The sequence below is a fragment of the Mirounga angustirostris genome, unplaced genomic scaffold (assembly GCF_029215605.1).
Source record: "Mirounga angustirostris isolate CCGP_5_RB_7025 unplaced genomic scaffold, mMirAng1.0.hap1 SCAF_5, whole genome shotgun sequence".
NCBI lineage: Eukaryota > Metazoa > Chordata > Mammalia > Carnivora > Phocidae > Mirounga > Mirounga angustirostris.
This window is the reverse complement of record NW_026991713.1, coordinates 109,496,176-109,516,269: the sequence shown is the minus strand read 5'-3', so window position 1 is coordinate 109,516,269 and position 20,094 is coordinate 109,496,176. Positions and strand designations below refer to the sequence as shown.

General features: G+C 39.0%; 1 protein-coding gene across 2 annotated transcripts in view; it reads left to right on the top strand.

Annotated features, from left to right (window-relative positions):
* Nucleotides 1-19,041, top strand: part of MKX (mohawk homeobox) — a 65,614-nt gene extending 46,573 nt beyond the window's left edge. The window contains exons 6-8 of one of the 2 annotated variants that reach the window (XM_045874220.3): nucleotides 14,427-14,460; nucleotides 14,582-14,770; nucleotides 18,735-19,041. In XM_045874220.3, the coding sequence (XP_045730176.1) occupies nucleotides 14,427-14,460; nucleotides 14,582-14,768 (221 nt within the window). In that variant the 3' untranslated portion in view covers nucleotides 14,769-14,770; nucleotides 18,735-19,041. The other variant, XM_064591871.1, reaches the window with a different exon arrangement.
* The last annotated feature ends 1,053 nt before the right edge of the window (nucleotides 19,042-20,094 follow it).

The following is a 20,094-nucleotide window of genomic DNA, read 5'->3' as shown; positions in this document are numbered from 1 at the left end:
TTTTTTTTTTCAAACCCTTGTGTCGAGGGCTGACTTTCAATAGATCGCAGCGAGGGAGCTGCTCTGCTACGTACGAAACCCCGACCCAGAAGCAGGTCGTCTACGAATGGTTTAGCACCAGGTTCCCCACGAACGTGCGTTGCGTGACGGGCGAGGGGGTGGCCCCCTTTCCGGCCGCGCCCCGTTTCCCGGGACAAGGGGCTCTCCACAAGGGGCTCTCCGCACCGGACCCTGGTCCCGACGCGCGGCGGGGCACGCCACGTCTTCTTACAGTGATTATTTCTAATTTCTACAAGAGTCCTCATTGTTCAATATTTTTTGTATCTATTATATAGATTTAAAAAAAGGAGGCTCAGAGAGATTAGGTAACTTGCCCCATACCACATGCTAATATGCAGCAGAACACCAATTCAGACCCCAAGCTCTTTGCTTCCAAATCTGCTCTCCTTCCAGCGTACCTTACTGTTGGGGAATCAAGTGTGGTTAAGTGAAGGTACCCTCCACAGTTTGCACTGATGAGCAGAGAACAGGTGTACTCAATTCATGATAAACCAAAACAAAAACACGAATCCCATTAAAAGCAGCTGGAGGAATTAGGTAACGGTTTATTTCTGTGCCTCAAAGACTGCTAAAATTAGCTTGGAATTCCATTTGAAAAATTCTTCAATTAATCATAAATTCTGACTCCTGTTTCTAAAGCAAAATTTTGATAGATGTTTCCAGCACTTGCCCCATGCAACTCCCCTTACTTCCTCTTTTCTTCAGTGTAAAAATAATCTCTTTTCTATTTCTGGACCCACTTTCTGCTTTTCCTAGCCCTGCCAGTTTTTATTATTACAAGGATTAGTTGTGTGAATAATTAATTAAATGCATTTTCACCAAGGGCTTTTTATCACTGCTCATCTTTCATTTCTTTATTCTTCTCCTAGGAGCTCCTGTAAGTCAACTCAAATACAGATTTCTTGCTTCTTTCACTTTGAGACTATTATTGGCCATCTTCTTGTCCAAGTAAGAATCAATATATTATGTTGTCTAATAAACCATTTTATAGAATGGCTTTTATAAGCCTCCTAACATAGGCTGCAAATCAACTGGGTAATGTATCCAGCTACTTCAAGTTTGGAAAATAAGAGAAATACTTTTTCTAAAAAGCTTTGCTGGCCAACTCCACCTTCTTCCCTCCTATTCTCATCTTATGCTGAGGGCTGTATAATTAACTGCTGCCCTAAAGCCTGAAACAATGGCTCACTTCTTCATGTGTGTTTTGTAATGTCCTGTGTTCAGCTCCCTTTGTGGGTGGCCTGGGAAGGATGGTTACTCCTCCTATGCTTCAGCTCCTTTGGCTTTGGACCCATGTGTGAACTGTATGCATAACAGAGAGTGGTGCACTCATGCTGGGCATTACCTGGGTGTGCTTCTAAGTAGACATCTGAAATAATAGATGTCACGAACAGTGGTGCTGTGGCACTTTTCTAAGGCCAGGGGCCTTCACAGCTCTTGGTTTCTTGTGAAACACTAGTCTGCCCTTGAATACCAACCCCTCTTGCTTCCACCTCCTGAATGTGGAAAAGTGACTAGAACTACCACATCTATTAGGAAGGGAAGAGAGCCGCTTACCTACAAGAGCTTGGAAATCTTATAAAGGAATGTATGGTTTTCCTGGCTGTTATTAGTCTTCCCTACCCCCAACCCCCCAAAAGGGTAATATTTTTGTGTTTTCATGATGAAAATTATATATAGTTTGTTTACTCTTTTTTTTTAAAGATTTTATTTATTTATATGACAGAGAGAGACAGCGAGAACAGGAACACAAGCAGGGGGAGTGGGAGAGGGAGAAGCAGGCTTCCTGCGGAGCAGGGAGCCCGATGTGGGACTCGATCCCAGGACCCTGGGATCATGACCTGAGCTGAAGGCAGACGCTTAACGACTGAGCCACCCAGGCGCCCGATATAGTTTGTTTACTCTTATGTATGAGAGCCAGGTTCCTTATACTACTTTGATTCAAGGCAATAATTACTTCCTTTTTCTCTTTGCTGATTCACCATATATTTCTGGATGTCTGGAGAGAATTTAGAATTAGAGAATTTAATTTTTAAATTATTTTTGAGAATGTATAGTGTATTCCATCACCAGAAACAAAAATGTGGATATGTGGATCTAGTTTGTTCTGGAAATGTAACTTTTGCTTTCTTTTCCTTTTTGCACAGCCTTCTGCCTTTTCCCTTCCTTTCTCTCTTTTGTTTAAAATTGGTTTATATTATTGATTGTTAAAACAGTACATTTCTCTCTAAAGTCTCAAAAAGTATGGGAAAAGGTAGAAAATATAAGGAATAGGAGAGGATTACTTTTAGCCTAGAGAAAGTATTAGGTTCATTGTTCCTTTCTCTAAATCAATAATTTTTTTTTAAGATTTTATTTATTTATTTGACAGAGAGAGACACAGCGAGAGAGGGAACACAAGCAGGGAGAATGGGAGAGGGAGAAGCAGGCTTCCCGCCGAGCAGGGAGCCCTATGCAGGGCTCGATCCCAGGACCCTGGGATCATGACCTGAGCCAAAGGCAAACACTTAACAACTGAGCCACCCAGGCGCCCCTAAATCAGTAATTTTTAATGACTAAGGTAAATGTTTTCTTTTTTATTTTTCAGGTGCCTTATTTACTTATAACAGCATATGACATTTATAAGACAATATGTATGGCAGCTGCTTGCATTTAAATATATTTAAATCATGGAAACATGCCATTCTTTTGTATTTACATTTTCCTGAAATGGCTTTGCAAGAATTTTATACTTGTTCTGTCCTTTCCTGGTAGTCATTGAGCTCTGGTGTTTTGTTTTGTTTTGTTTGATGTATGATCATAAGGGTGCTTACTTTCTCTTTATCATTTCTTTGTTTCCATGCTTAAGTACTATATTTTTAATACCTTGTGACGCTCACAGAAGTACCCTTCTTGCATATTACATTCCTAAGCGTGGGTGTGAAACCTTATTATTTTAGACTTGCTACGTCTGATTTTGGTAGGCCGTTGGCAGTGGTGGTCTCAGCATAGGATGGGTCTGTGTGCTCTGGGGAAAGAACATTCTCGGCTCACCCTCCTGCAGACACCCAGCCAAGAGTTGTTCTCAGTTTTCAGCCTGCCCATCCACCACCATGAGTACTTTGGTTCTCTTCAGCCCTTTGGTCCAAGGTGCTCTGACATTCTGCCATTCTTTAAGAGCAAAGCCATCGGCAGGCCTGGACAGGATCCTCTCAATCCTTCTTCACAACTGTATTCAACATCATGACCACTGCGTTCAATTTTAGTGATTTTGGCCTTGGTGGTGGCCTACTTTTTGCATAGTGGCTCTGTACCCCTTATCCTTGTTCCTCTTTAGAGATCATATAGCTCCAGCTACGTCTCAGGGTTGCTGTAAAAATAACATTAAAAATAGCCAAAAACTGTTTGTAAAACCTCATCACAATGTTGATGTATAATAAAATAGTGCTCTGTTCTTTTTGAGGCAGGCTTGAATAAAACATTCTACTAAGGGCAGCAGAAACTGAGTTTACTTTAGTTTTAAAAAGCTTATTATCTTACCCTAGAAAGAAAAAATTCTATGTTAGGTTAAATAATTAGTTTTTGATGACCCCATGTGGATTACTATCTGTCACCCTGTTTTCCCAAAGGAAAGATAAAAAAAAATCCAAGAGTTTCAAAAATAAAAGACCCCACCATCACAGCAATATAGAGCTGGGCCAACATGTTTATTTTCAAAACAGAAAACAGAGATCTTATAACAGTATATTGTTACCATCGCTGTTCCAATTAGAAGAAGGAGGATGATTTGATTATTCTGAAGTATTCTGTAATATATTACAGTGAAAATCTTGGGTTTCTTTATTCTCCAGTTTGTATTTGTAATGACCGTCCCTGAATTATGTGTCATAGTATATTAAAAATTATAATAACCGGGGGAAAAGCAATGCAAGAAAGTAAAATGTTTTACCGCCCCCCGCCCCCACAAAAAGCCATTCTTAGTGGTATTACATTCATGTTTCAGCAAAAATCGAAACAATGAAAATTATCTCTGAAACCCATTTCTGAACAATATTTTCCAACAATAATGCTATATCTCCTATTCACATGAAGGTAGACTCAAAAACTTGGTTTGTTAAATACAGCCTTGTTATTTGACCCTTGTTGAAATACTAAGAACCCGTAATGATTTTTGAAAAATACCGACTAAATTCTGCCTTATGCTGCTACCCTGGAGTGAACCCCCAAGAGTTCTAGCACTAAACACAGTCTAATGCCCCACAGCAGTTTTTCTCCAGGGGCAGCCCATTCCTCATCCACACTAGAGCATCCCGGGAGCTCATTCAAAGGCACATTCCTTAGTATCTCTGTGACCTACAGAATCGCAGTCCGAGATGGGATCCAAGAGCCTGCCCTTTTGAGAAGTTCCCTTGTGTATGTTATTCTCCTCTCTACAGCATTTCAAGAAGATGGGTTAGAGGCTAGGGTGTGATAGCGGACACCACACGTGAGGCTAGCACCTCTGTGGCACTTGGGGCAGCCCCTGTGACTGGTTAAGGATGACAGACAGTGTTGCTTCTTTACTTTGGGCATCGTGACTATGGGCCAGGAACTGTTCCAAGAGTTCAACACTCACGACCTCGTTTAACCCTCACAGCAGCCCGGGGAAGTAAGTGTTACCACTGTCCCCATTCTGTAGGGGAAGACACTTAGACGCAGGTGTGCACAACTAACTTGCCCAAGGTCACGTACCTAGTGAGTCGGCTATTTTCCTGTGGTCCCAGGACACATCCTGTGCTTCTACAAATTGTGGTACAAAAAGATGGTTTTTGATCTATCCATGTTTTTGTTTTCCCTCCAAACAGAGCAACTTGTTACTGTTCAGCCATTTGTCCCCCATTTTTTTTTTCCTGGAAATCTCTTGTATTCTAAATTCAGGTGATAATAGTGTATTAGGATCTGTATGCTATTAGAATTTAATAAATGCTTTGGGGTATAGATTCCTGGGCAAAATTTAGAGTAGATACTTCTGGCAAGATTTAAATGGGGCGGGGGAGGGATTTGGTATTTCCTTGATCAAAACAGGTCATCAGAAGACCTTTAGACTAGGAGTACTCTGGGACCTCCAGCAGCAACCAAGGCCCTGGAAGGCATTTTATCTCCCCTTTACACCTAGTTCCTTTTTTAAATTCGCATGCCCTTCAATACCATCAGCAAAAATCTTCCCAATCTTCATTTCAAAGCCCCTCCTCACCCTACTTTAGACTTTTTTTTTTTAAAGATTTTATTTATTCATTTGAGAGAGAGAGAATGAGAGAGAGAGAACACCTGAGAGGGGATAGGGTCAGAGGATGAAGCAGACTCCCTGCCAAGCAGGAAGCCCGATGCGGGACTCCATCCAGGGACTCCAGGATCATGACCTGAGCCGAAGGCAGTCGCTTAACCAACTGAGCCACCCAGGCGCCCTAGACTTTTTTTTTTCTTAAAGATTTTATTTGAGAGCGTGAGCGAGAGAGAGCAAGCACAAGCAGGGGGAGGGGCAGAGGGAGAGGGAGAAGCAGACTCCTCTGAGCAGGGAGCCTGATGTGGGGCTCGATTCCAGGACCCTGGGATCATGACCCGAGCCGAAGGCAGATGCCCAACCGACTGAGCCACCCTGGCGCCCCTACTTTAGACTTTAAATGACTGTTTCTGAAATGAAAAGCAGAAAATCACAGAGCCTAAATGTGTGAACATAGAACACTGACATGCCAAGCACAGTTTTAACATTTTAAGTGTATTAAGAACATTGAAAATGTATTTGAAAAGTAGAAGGACTGGTAATCCTGTTCATCTTATGTCTAAAATATGTTTCTTTTCTATTAATAAATACAGCAGATGAACTGTGGGTAGAGAAGCGGTCATTTGCTACTCCTCAGAAAGATCCAAGAAGTTTGTGAGCGTCATCTCTTTTATTGTGTCATTTCTGGTGTTAATGCAGTCAGACAGGTTTAAAAGTAAGGTCTCCTCATCTCAAGTGCCATTTCTGGAGATGGTAATTTGAGGAATTTGAAAAACATGGCAAAAATGTGAGCCAATTCAAAGATACACTACGGTTCATATATCCAAGGAAAAATACTTTTTGATGGTTTTTCAGAGATACTGAAGAGCTTGAAAATACATAGATGGAGCCAGACTCTCCAGCCAGTTTCTAGATTATTACAAATGCATATTTTTCATTTCCTGTTGCTGAAGAAAGACATATTAATACTTCATAACCTAACACTATACAGATATATATTCATTAAACAAGTCAGCCTTCTAGAACTGCAATGTAGCAGCTATAAAACTGATCTCAGGAGAAAGAGTTCTTATGCTATTGAAGAACTTAGGGGATGAATATCAATATCAACTTTGGGCCAAAATTAAGGTAAGCTAAGAATTGGTAAGTCCATCCAGTTTTCAAAACTAGTAGCCCAACTGGCATGCAAAAGGAGTGCTTTTATAAACAATTAATGCTCCTTGCAACACCCAGACACACACAGAAGTTATTCATGCATAGTTAGGAAGTCATTTTCTGAGACTTTGGCTGGAAACCTAGCTTTCATGGATGAAGCATTTTGGGTAACATCTCCAGTATTCCCCTTGAGAAAAATGAAGTAATGAGATACATTAGACACTTAAAGTTTGCAGCTCTTCTTTCATGTGGCTCCAGTATTCTTTGTCTTGGCATGTTGTGATAGTTTGGCACAAAATAGCATCAGAAAAGCCATTTTGTCCTTGAAGATGATAGATTCTGCACACTTAATCCATTAATCTGAGCTGATGGGCTTTGCCCAGAGTTAAAATATTTTGTTCTTACATAATGGTTTTCTTATTAAATCTCTGAACAATACTAATCTTTCTGGTGACTACATTCAACCCCATATTCTAGATGTAAAAAGTAAAGTGAGAGAGGAGGTTAATTTTTTTATTTTATTTTATGAGGGTTCATATAGTGCTTGGTATACGTGCTCAAGCTCTCATCTGTTTTAAAAAATATTCAATCATGTTGTCCTCAGAAGAAACGTATCATTATAGTACTATTAGCCCCCTTATATAGGTGAGAAAGTTGAAGTCAAGCAGGTGGTCAGCAGTCAAACAGACAGTAAGTGGTAGAGCAGGGGTCCATCTCCTGCTGTCTGGTTCCAGGGTCTGGGCTCCAACCACTGCCCTAGGCTGCCTCTGTGCCTCATACCAGACCACCCTCGTAGTTAATAACGATGAGCTAAGAACAGAAATGAGAATATTTAACATTTCCAGACCCCCTTTCTGGTCACTCACCAATTTCCTCCCCCACAGACTGCATTCTAATTTTCAAAGTGAAGCTTCAGACTGAAAGGTTTAGACTTTGGGAAGGTGGAGCCTTTGAGATCACAGAGGAGCAATCTTGGTAGATGGGATCATGCAGAACAACTTAGCATCAAGAATATTTAATATATTTAGTGAAAAAGATTGAAAGTGAAGTTGAGACATTGTAACTGGGTGGTACTCTGCTTATTTGAAAAGTTACTTTCAAATTATAAATCCCATTTCCTACACCTTTAGTCCTCCAGCCTAGATTGATGAGGTCAGAATACCTGTGCATTTTACAGTAACAAAGGTACCACTTGGAATTAACAAGGAGTCATTAGTCTCAAGGTCTTATGCTCTGCCTAATAAGGAAAGCCATCAAGGCCACTACTCCGTAACTGATAAGGAGCCAAGCCACACTTTCACAGGTTTGCACACAGACATGGGTTACTACTGGAACAATAAAGAGTGTTGTTGTTAATGGAAATATAACCTATCCTGAAAGCTTTGAGATGTCAGCTTACCCCTACTCTCACAGAGGAGTTCTTCGCTATTGGTCCAGAAGAGAGGGGTGTGGTTTCTAATTTTTATTTCCTGGCAGGAGTTAGAGGAGATGATGCATTGACAGAGAGGCAGCAGAAGGTGGGGATCCTGTGGATCCAGGACATCTGGGCATCATTAGCCATAGTGAGGGGCCAGCCCACATGAGAGGTAGCAGGAAGGAAAAGAACCTTTGGCCAGATGGTCGAAGTCATGGCTGGAGGAAACACTGGCTTAATTTTTGGAAAAGATTTTTCTTCAAACTCTGAAATGATTTTGGAAGCCATTCATGCTTTAAGGCCTCAGGATAAATAATTGAGCTAGTATATTGCAAAAAGGAAAAAAAAAATACTAACTCTGTCCACGAAGATGAGGTGGGTTTCATTTATAATTCTCACTATTCAGAAAGCTTGCAAAACTCTCCCCCCACCTCCCGTCTCAAGGCTGTCAAAACTCAGGCTCCAGTAACTCTTCTGCGAGCAGTGTCCTTGATACTCACCAGGTTCAACTGCAATCTCTTCCTGCCATGCTCAAGTTTTAAAGTAGAACTCACTTTTGGTTGTAGTAGAACTGGAAGAAGCAGTTCCGTCATCAAAGATACATGTTGCAGGTTGTTGGGTATTTCTCTCCTTCCTGCTGGGGCAAACATCACTTAGAATGATTTATTGTTATTCATTCAGAAGCTCTGCCTACCCCAAAGAGAGGCTAACCACAAAAATTTCCTCTAAAAGTGATGCAGCCACAGCTGTTTAGGAGTAACTCAGCAGTAATTCACTCTGGGCAATAGAAGAGTGATTATAGGGATATCACGTCTATTAAAATGTCAATCCAATTAAAGCATGGGAGAGAGCTCAAGAGAGCTTAGAGTCCCTATTCTGTGATTTGGACAGATTTTTTTTTATATTATAGATTAAATCATAAGCAGAAAAAAAGTCTCTTTTTGCATCTCTGATCTAAAATACTAACAAAAAGAACAGAAAAGGTGCTTAGTAGATTTTTAATAGGTTGTCATTCGACGGGCTTTCTATGTAAACAGTGCATTAAGCCTTGTCGCGGTCTTCGGAAGGTGGCTTTGTCAACAGAGACCACTCGAATAATTGAATGCAGTAGGTAAAAACATGACCTTCAGAGTCGGCTGATGTGATACTCACCACCCCCATTGCCAAACTGTGTCCTCTGTGAGTTTCTGGACCCCTCTAAGCTATAGTGTCATTTGGAAATTAGGCCCATGGTGCATTTCACAGGGTTATTATAGGCATTTAACCAGATAACATTTTAGAGTTCCTGGCATAGTGCCTGGCATAAGAATAAGCATCCAATCAATGTTAGTAATTGTTATTTTTAAAGATAACCCCTTCTTGTAACACTTGAGTCTCTCAATATTCAAGTTTAAACTGGATGAAGCTGGATTTGAATTCTTCCAGTCTGTTTGTATTTCACAGGCAAAAACCACTGCCACATCAGGGAAGGCCACATGGTAAATTACTACCTTATTTATTAACAAGATTACTATCTTATTTATTAATAAGGCGAAAGTCGAAGTTCAGTGAAAAAAGCAAACATGTACAGAATGACCCTATTTTTAAAAACATATATAAACTTGCTTGAAAAGCCATATATTCAAATATTATATTAGTTATCCCTAAATTGCCTTTATTTTCTCTTTTACACTTTTCCCCAGATTTTCCGCAGTGAACCTGTATGACCTTCTTATTAGAGAAACAGCATATGCTATTTTTAAAAGGAAAGTGTAGAGTCAGAGTGGAACCAATCTGTATGTGTGTGTGTGACCCCCGCCTGGATCCAGTATGCGGGGAGATAAAGATAGAGACTGTGGAGGTGGGAGCAGGGAACCCCAGGGATCGCTTTGTCCATTTGGGGTAAGGTCCTGTAGATTTAGAGCCGTCGGCATTTCGTAAGCTTCAGAGAGGTTTTCCATCTGCCCGGTTCACCAGAGTCTTGTTCTTTATCTCAACTGTTCCAAGTATGTAAATAACTCCAGAAATTGATCTGGTGTCCTGGGAGCTCTTGGGACCTCTGAGATCAGAAACACACCAAACCCTGGCTGTCCACATCAGCTGTCCCTAGTGATGACCCCAAAACGGACACAGTGTGAGGGGGCGTAGTTGTCAAGCGTCTGGAGCTCTGACTCACTCCATTTCAATTTAGGGAAATATGTAGTATGCGATTTTTAGATTATTTAATTTTTTAAAATCCTCATATTCTTTATTTACATTTCAGTGATGTGAGTTATTGCTCCACATTTGTGGAATATTTTTTAAACATTCCTAACTTTAGGGCTTATTGATTAAATTTGAAAAAAAAAATTTCAGAGAAACATATTTGGCCATATTTTTGTCTCTTTCTATGACCGGTAACTCTTACTTCAGGAATATATATCAGAACTAATATGTTTCTAAATTGCATTTATCAAAGTTGAGTGGACACTTTGCCCACAGAGCTTGGTGCTTACACGTCTTGAATTGCAATAGAAGTGGTTTTCCGTATAATTGTTTCTCAACGTAACTTTATAAGGAAACACATGTCCAAACTGAGGATAGCCCCACTTTAAGTTTCAACATGGTTTGGGTTTTATGGCATCCAAGATTTTCCTAACTACGCACCTCTTTTTTTTTCTTTCCTTTTCTTTTTTGGTCTTAAAACATGCTCTTCTGGCTGGTTCAATAAGTTGTTCCTGCCAACCAGTTGCTTTTATGGTAATTGACAGCGTAGCTGATTTTTGGAACCTTAGAATCTAAAAAGGCATTTTATAGCCCAGACTTCGGAGAGGCCCAGCCAAGCTACTTGCAGAGTGAGAGATACAGCTGAGCTGAATGTAGGGCAATCAGACCCTAAGTTGTCTGTGCATGTTAATTAACAGCAGTGAAACGTCTGCTCTTACTCAGACTTAAGATTTCTGTCTTTTCAGCAGGATTCTGAATCCTTCCCTCTCCTGTCAGATTGTGACTGGATGCCGCTCCTGGACAGGAGCCAGTGAGACCACCTGTCTGCAGTGGACAGAAGTGGTATGAGCCCCCTGAGCACTGGTGGTGGGTCAGTAGACCCACCACACCTATCTATTGGCTGAAAAGACACAAAATACTTGGATCAGATAAGAGCCAGCAAGTTTACACTTCAAAAAGAAAAAAAGCATAAGAAAAAAACGTCTTCACATTTAATAGAGTTATTTAATATAAGGAGTTAGATTGTACATTTTCTGAGTTCCCCTCAAATGATATCAGTTCTCTAAAATAGCTGGGGTATTTCCCCAGATTTCATCCCAGCATAAGGACTAGAAAAATAATCTTCCCAAACCACCAGATCTTTATTGTCCTTTGCTTTCCTGCAAAAGCACAAATGTTTCAGAGTAAAAGGGCCCCTGTTTGCTATCTTCCTTCTGCTAGTTCTTCTGGGAACTAGAACACACTACTCTGCAGGAGGTGGCTCTTGGACGCCTAATATCCTAGTGACACCGGGCAACCCACCAATAACAGCAACAGCAAAAGCATGCCCTTCTAACACCAGTTTATGTTTTGAACCAAAAGCACCCTGGACACAGAGACTCTCCCCACCCCCCTCCGCCCCAAATAGTAGTAGTCACCTCTTTCTTGTTGGTTTGAAATGTTTGACATTGAGCTTTGTTACACACTGTTTTCGCATTGCTATTGATAGAGAAGCAAAATGTCTCTTCTATTCATTGCTTTTTACGAAGACCTTTCTTCCATTGCTGGGAAAAGAACCTGAATCCGTACCTAATGACATTGAATGTACCCGTCAGCTTTAGAAATAAAACGCAGGATGCAATCTTTTGAACGCTGCTGGGGACATTGTTGAAATTTGTGAAACTAATTAAGAACACCCGAACAGGGATTGGAATCTATGTTTTACACTTCAAAGGTATTTTCATAGGCACCACACTGTAAAACACATACACCCAAGGAGTAAGCAGAATTTTATAATTTCACAGTTGGCTGTAGTCAACTTGTTTCTCCATGGAACAAGTTCAGGGAAGCAGCCGCCTTTGATGGGGCTGCAGGACATGCAAGTTCATGCATCCTCTTAAATAGAAGCTCTCCGTGGACCTTCACAGTGAATTCCATGTTCTCCTTTCGCAGGCAGGCTCCACTCACTTATGGCATTTCTGGGTTCTGTAACCCATTACATATTTGATAGCCACAGGCTTCCTTCTTGTCGTCTGTGCGGTAATCACTCTCGGGTTGACCATTCAGGTAGGGAATCCAACTCTGGTCCCCTTTGAATATGTGAGACTGCTTTGTTTGTAAGCCAGAGCATCAGTTACATGGTCTTTTCTAAATTATGTTTTGTTATTTCCCTAATGTTATTTAAGCTTCATGGAACTTATTCTGCTTTTGCCAAGTCTTTCCATTGAATAAATATCTCCATAACCTATTGCTTCACTTTGGCAACAGAATTGTTGTAATTTGTGGGCAAAACTGAGCAAAGGCTTAACTCTTTTTTTTTTTTTTTCTGTAAAATAGCCAGTGTTGCTGGCTTTCCTCCTCCTAAACAAAGGCCTTGACTCTGTCATTCCTGAGTAAAGATTTACAGATAATAGTACGAAACAAAGAATGACTTAACAGACACAACAGAGACATGCTATCCACATACAGAGTCACTAATACAAAATAAGCTAAGACACAAAGTGCTTAGACTACTGCCTGGCACATAGGAAGTGATCTGTAAACTAGGATTATTAGAGTTCTGTGAATTAAAAACTGTCTTTCTCTTCCTTCAGTTACATAAGTAATTGTATGATTCCAAAAATATCAAGAGCAGCAGAAATATAGCTAACCATCCAGGCCAACCTAGTAGGGACCAGAAGATCCAGAGGGTGACCATCCAACTTCTCACAGATTGAGCTGTTTCCCTCAAAGGACCCCTAAATGAAAGGATATCAAAGAAAGGGACAATGTTTGTTGTTCTGTTTTGGGCCAGACACATAGCAACTCATTTATTCTTCATAACAGCCTTGTCAATTATGCACTGTTTTTGTTTTGTTTGCCTGCCTTCTTTTTTTTTTTTTTAAGCTCCCTGGGTCCCTGGGAAAGGTTGTACGAAGAGCCCATAGTGACCCATTATTTTACCCAGGTCCACACCAGGATGCCTGACTCAGTATGCACTAACAGGCTTTCCTAATTCTTTTCCTTAGAGGACACAGGAGTTTAGCTGCCTCATCTCCATGGACATATAATGATTTCCTCTTGACCATATCTTCCTTGGAAAATTTTACCCTGGTTACACTGTATTATGATCATGTTGATGTTCTTATTCTCAAGTCCCATGACTATCTTAGAGCCCAGAACTGGAAAATTATGCGGCCTGGCCTTACTAGCCTTGGGTATTGTAGAGGGGGGAAAAATGCCTTCAAATATATTGGGTTGGGGAAGGTAAAACAAAGGGAGAGGATGGAGGGCAGGAAAGACAGCTTTCCAAAAGCCATAGAACCAGTAGAAGGCCTTGAGTAAATATTGTGTTTTTCATGTTTCCTGTGTAGGGCAAAGTGCCTCATTCTGTAACTACTTGGTAATATTTATTGTTGTTTTTGATGATGATGGTGGTGGTGGTGGTGGTGGTGGTCGTCATGACTTAACCTAGTTTTGGAGTCTTGTAGGTTGATGGGGAGTCCCAACCCTGCTCCTTTGTCCCCACTTCCCATGCCATGCTAGCAGATCCTCTTCACCCTCTCTATATCTTTCCCTCCAGCATGTCTATTTTTGTGTTCCCAATACCATATTCTTTTAGCCTAAAAGCTACCTAGGGAGAGTTAATCAAGATCAATAGCCCATTTCGTCTTTCTTGATATTGATGTTTGCATTGGTAGACATTAGTGCTTGAGAGAGGGAGGAAATCTACACCAAAAGAGAGAATGCATAAGCAAAGCTCACACCGTAATGCTCATTTCCTGCAATATGAGGGGTTCCTTTGCCACTAGAAGGCTGGTGCCCTATTATTCTAATAGGGCCAGAAGTCCTGTGCTGCTACATTGAATCTGTCGCTCATTTGCTAGCTAGCCAGACAGAACTATTTGTCAGTACTTTTTCTGAGAGAAAGGTTTGATTCCCATATGAAGTCATGCATAAAATATTGAACCAGAGGCACCCTGAAGTTCTAGGAACTCCCTTATTTTATAGTTGAGGAAACTGCATCCCAGACTTTGTGGGAGCATCATAGCCTGTCCAAAGGTACACAGCAGGTGAGTGGGGAAGTGAGACCAGTGACCACAGGAAAAGTTAGCGTTCTTGTCCCTATACTGTTTGCCTCCTCATGAAAGAGCCCAATTTCTCAGAATAAATCAACGTCAGACTTTTGTGTATCTACGGAAGCTATTTTGTACTTTATATTACCTGTTCTCATTTGCAGAGAGATTTCTTTTGTATCTTAATTTAAACTACTTTATCTTTGTAGAAAAAAAAATTAACTGATTTTCAACCATATTTCCTGATGAGCTTCTATTCCCGCTCATTAATGATGCAACTCCAGAGATTAAAACAGAAAGAGAAAAAGAAAAATAATTGAATTTTTGCTTGTCTTTACAGACACTCTGGAAAATGGATCCAATAAGGGCGACAGGTGAGAAATATGTTTTTATCTGCCATTTGTGCTTTTCACTGATGGCATTTTCCATGTACACTGCAGTGAGTTTGATCATTTTCTTTCTTTCTTTTTTTTTTTTTTTTTTGCTTAAATCCAGTGCAGCCAACAGGAAGGGACCAAGCAAGGATGACACTTACTGGAAGGAGATTAATGCAGCTATGGCCTTAACCAATCTTGCACAGGGCAAAGACACCCTGCAGGGAACTACCAGCTGCATCATCCAGAAGTCGTCACATATAGCAGAAGTAAAGACCGTCAAAGTGCCACTGGCCCAGCAGTTTTAAGGGTTTGTCGCTTTTCAGACCAATGGCTGTTCTTCACGTCAGTGTTTTCCCCTAAATCCTCCTCCTTAAGAGCCGAAGCAGAAGTGGAAATGACTCCCTTTCAAACCACTTCTTATTTTTAATTATCCTAACTAGATCATTTAGTTGCTTCTATAAAAGACATATAAATTATAAAAACCTCACTTTAATCAAAAATAGTAACTTATTTTATGTTACTCAAACTATGCATCAAGTGTCTGCATTGCCATTACAGTAAGTGCCTTGCTTCCCAAAAATCAGCAACAACGTGGGCATAGCGGAGTAGCTATGCCTCAAATGACAGCACCACCATGCTTGTTAGTCTGCGTGTGTCACTCCAGACGGGCCTGTAACCATTCCAGGACTGAAACCACACTCGCTGAAAGCCCTCATGATGTATTCAGTAATTCACATGTTAAAACTTGGAAGTCTATTCAGCCCAAATGAAACATTCCTCTAAAAAAAACAAAACAAAAAAAAAACCTTCTGCATTTAAAATTGTTCAGCATGCTTTTCAGAGTGACAGTGAGAAATTCATGCATGTCTCTTGCCTGCCTATCTGACACACAACAAAGGTCCAAAACAAAAGGAGCGGCGATCACATAATATGTACACGTAAGAAGAATCCCAGTGATACATTGTGATCTGAAAAACTTTTTCCAAGCATTGCTGGAAAAATACCACAATGCCCTTTTAGAATTAATTTGGATTTTCTTTTTCTTAAGTTTCGCTGAAGTTTTTAAAAATTTTATTATATAAATAACTCAAAATGTTCCTGTGTAGAACTAAACCTATAGTTTAGTTTTAACACATGATCCTGTTTGCATTAGAGTTCAGTGCTTTTTGTGATGGAAACTGTTTCATACGGAATGGTTGAAAAACCGTTTAGTTGGTTCATTTCAAATTATAATTGCTAATGGACAATTTGTATTGCAACGAGAACAAGACAATGAAAGAAATGTATCTCTGTGAATATACATACACACACACACAATTGGTCTTTAAATTTAAAACATATGGAAAACAAAACATTGACAGTCTTTGAATTTTGCCAAGTAGGACATTAAATAAGTAAAAATTAAGTGAAATCACGCATTAAAAGAAAGAACATTTTGTTTCTAAATTAAACTATCATTGAGTGAGAATAATCAATATCAAGAAAGAAGAATATAGTTTTCAATCAGACAATAATATTCTAATCAGCTTGGGGAGACTTGAAACTTGAATAAACAGTGGAGATGCCAAATATAACAGAGTATATGTGCTACAGAGAAGTAAAAAGGATTTGACTCTTATGGTGGGATGTTTTTTCTGGGTATGTAATCTATTTTGTAATTTTTTTTTTAAACTGGAAAGCTTTTTTGTGAGTGTGAATGAGAGCCAATAGTGCAGCCATGTGGTGATATTTTTCTTTATTTTGCAAAACGCTTTTAAAACCAAAGGCTGCTATAGTTGATATATGGACAATATCAATCTTGATATAAATTGTAGGACACTTTTTCATGTAACATAGCATTTGGGGATTGGGTTTATTTAGTGTAATGAAAATAATTTGATATAAAAATATTTTGTATATATATATTTTTACTTTGTTTTCTAAATTGCTGTTTGCAGTAACAGTAAATGCAAAGCAAGATATGTTAAGTTATGACTGTATGATCAGATGAAGTATGAGTTCTTTTGGTTTACATCCTTAAATAGTTAGAGATCCATGATAAAAACTTTGGAATCTTTATAAATGAATTTTGTCAAAATGTGATCATGTCAAAGAAAGCTAAGGACAAGTACTTCACTCTTTTTCATACTATTATAAGTTATTCTGGTATTAAATATTTTAATAAAATTGATTTTGTTTTGACATATTTCAGTTAGATGAATGGATGCTGGTTGTTTTTTATTTGAATTAGTCATAATTCATTTTTGCCATCTTTTTGAAAAGAATCAGCAAATTTGTTCTATGTTATAAACTATGGATGACAAGGCAATATAGGAGAGCTTTCACATGATTTTTTTTTAAATACCAAAGCTTGGAATCTGGCCTATAAATACATCAAGAAGATTTTATAATTAGCACATCCTTGGCAATATCTCCAATTGCAATTACTTTTAATTTATTTTTTCTTTTGCTGCTTTAACGTTTTCTGGAAATTAAAGTCCCCCCAATCCTTTAAAAGAATCTTGAACAATGCTGAGCCAGCAGCTAAGAATCTAACTCATAATTTATGTTGTAGAGAAATAGAATTACCTCTATTCTTTGTTTTCCCATATGTAATCATTTTAATAAAATTAATAACTGCCAGGAGTTCTTGACAGATTGAAAATAAAAGTTAATTTCTAGACCTCAAGATCATATGAATTTTGTTTTCCTTTGAGAGTTGACCAGGTGGAGAAAGAAGTAGAACAGAAGGGTCCATTATATGCTGTAAGTCTCTTTAGGTTGGTAAGGGATATGATATGGGAGCACTGCATTTGTATTAGGTTTGATTTTCATCACCTTAGACCACCAACCTACCTTTTAAGAGCCGAGGAAAAGAGAGTATGATGCTAACTGTTAAAATACATAGCTTTAAAATGAACATTTTCACTAAACACCTTCTTTGAGAAGCTAATACAATAAGCATTATTACTGGCTTTGAAGTTAGACAGATCTATGTTTGAATCTCAGCTCTGCCACTCACTGCATAAGATCCAGACTCAGTCACTCTGCGCTTGGCTTTCTTCATCTGCAAAGTGAGAGGAATGAGTCATACCTTGTAGATTTGCTACAAGGTTTAGAGATCACATACAATACATGAAGTGCCTACCACAATGCCTGGCATTTAATAGGTGCTTAATAAGTGGAAGGTATTATCACATAATTATAATTCCTCTATATAGGGTTTGTGTGCAAGAAAGTAGAAATACACATAGCATATGAGATATGGAGAATTTAATGAAGAGCCTTGGGAAAGGAAAGATATCTGACATGAAAGACTGCTGTGGAGTAATAATAGTTGGGATCAGAGTTGGAGAGACCTTCAAGAAAGATCATTTTATTATTATTACCTTGAACTTCCTAGAGAAAAGGATAAAGTATAACAAAGGTAGGAAAGAACAGACATGCCAATAGAAGACATAGCATGTGGGAGAGCTTCCTTCATCCATATCAACCAGAATTGCATTTCCCTCTATTCATCCTGCTTGATCCTGTTGAAAATGACTAAGAACTCAAGCTGCTGTCTGTATCCCTGCCTGCTCCAAGTAGCAATGTTTAACAAACAGTGGCAACAGCCATGGTCTGCTTTTAAACTCAGCCAGCTCAACAGCATAACATCATGCAAATAAACACAGAGAGTAAGCAAGCCACCCAGACTCTTCTGTCTGGGGCAGCTTAGGTCGGCCATGCCTTGGAAAGCAGTGTGGGGTGGTGGTAAGGACTTGGACTGGCATAACCTGGCTTTGCCTCTTCACTGCTTGGTGACTTTGGGGAATAAGCATAAATCTTGTGTACCCAGTGTTTGCATCTATAAAATTTGATCTATGAAATTTACCTACTCCAAAGATCTATTGTGAGGATTAAATAAGGCAGTGAATATAAAAGTACTTTGCAAACTGCATGTACTGTACAAATGTTAATGATTATTAATGTGTTCCAGATGACTCTGTAAGGCCAAATATCCCATATTTTTGGCAATATAAACTGTGGTTTCCATGAAGCATATAAGACCCCCAGATTCTGTCAAGTTCATATTGTGATCTACCATCTTTGGGCCTTCTTGAGCAGAGTCTTCTGGTCCTTTACTTCTTTTTAACAGTTACGGTCAGAATTAGGTGACTGATAGTTACACTGCAGGGACAGAATCCTAACTTCATCACTTCCTAGGTTGGAGACACATCTTAGAGGTAGACTAAAAATTTGGTTTGAGAAGTGTATGTATTGCCCATAATAAACTCTTTTTTTTTTTTAAGGTAAGAAAAACCAATTTCTAAGTTTGGAAAAACAAGCTGGTGTGCTTTTTACATCTTTACACGGATGACGCCATGGAAATTCATGTAAAGTTTGTCTCAGTAAGTCTTCTGAAATAAATTTCAGCCCAAAGCCAGTTTCTGGAAATTTGATCTGCAGTGAGTCTAATCTGACTTGTATTCATGACTTTTAAACAAAATTTAAAATTTTAATTCATGTTTTGAAAAAGTATAAACATAACTTATGCTAGCAGTAGAAACATTTAAGCAGTGTAGGAGGGCATAAGATTTAAAAAAAAAACCCATACCCTATCTCTCCATGATCTCAATCCCACATCCCAAAGATAACCATGGTTAACAATGTCTTGTGTCTATTTCCAGAAACTCTATGCATATACAAACTTGTACTTTTTCATCTTGCATTTCTTACCATATTAATACTATTCTGCAATATTTTTTCCATTCCATCATGTGTATGTATATATATGTATCATATCTATATATATGTAGATTTCATTATTTAAATGAATGCATAGGATTTTATTTCGGATCTTTTCTAATTAGCAAATATCTACTTGGTGGACTTTTGGATTATTTCCAATTTTTAGTTATTATAAACTAGTGCTATTCAAAGTGCTGTTTTATGGGGTGCCTGGGTGGCTCGGTCGTTAAGCGTCTGCCTTCAGCTCAAGTCATGATCCCGGGGTCCTGGGATCGAGCCCTGCATCAGGCTCGCTGCTCAGTGGGAGGCCTGCTTCTTCCTCTCCCACTCCCCCTGCTTGTGTTCCCTCTCTCGCTGTGTCTCTCTCTGTCAAATAAATAAATAAAATCTTTTAAAAAAATTTTTTTCTAAAGTGCTGTTTTACATTGAGATAAGGAACTTACACCAGAATATAAATTAGCATACCACAAGAAAAACTTCTATGAATAAAAATTGTCACCTGAACTCACAGTGCTTTTAGTTGATTTATATTCTGACCCCTTATCTCCTCACAGACTAATAACAAACAATTGGTGAATTGTCATCATCATACAGACCATATATCAACATCACTGATACAAATACTGATGCAGTGAACATTCTTGTATATATGTGTCTTCAGCCACTTATATGTCTATGGAATAAATATCTAGAAGTGGAATTAATGGGTCAAATGATAGGTAAATTAAATTTTTTGATGGATGCTGCCAAATTACCAAGTAAAAGGTCTATCAATTTACACTTTCAACAGTAGGATGTGAGTGTCCATTTTTCTTCACCTTGTTCAAAACATTGAGTATTATTAAACTTTTCAATACTAGACAATGTGATAGGCAAAAGTGGTATTTTGTCATTCTTTTAACTGGTACTTTTTCAAGATGA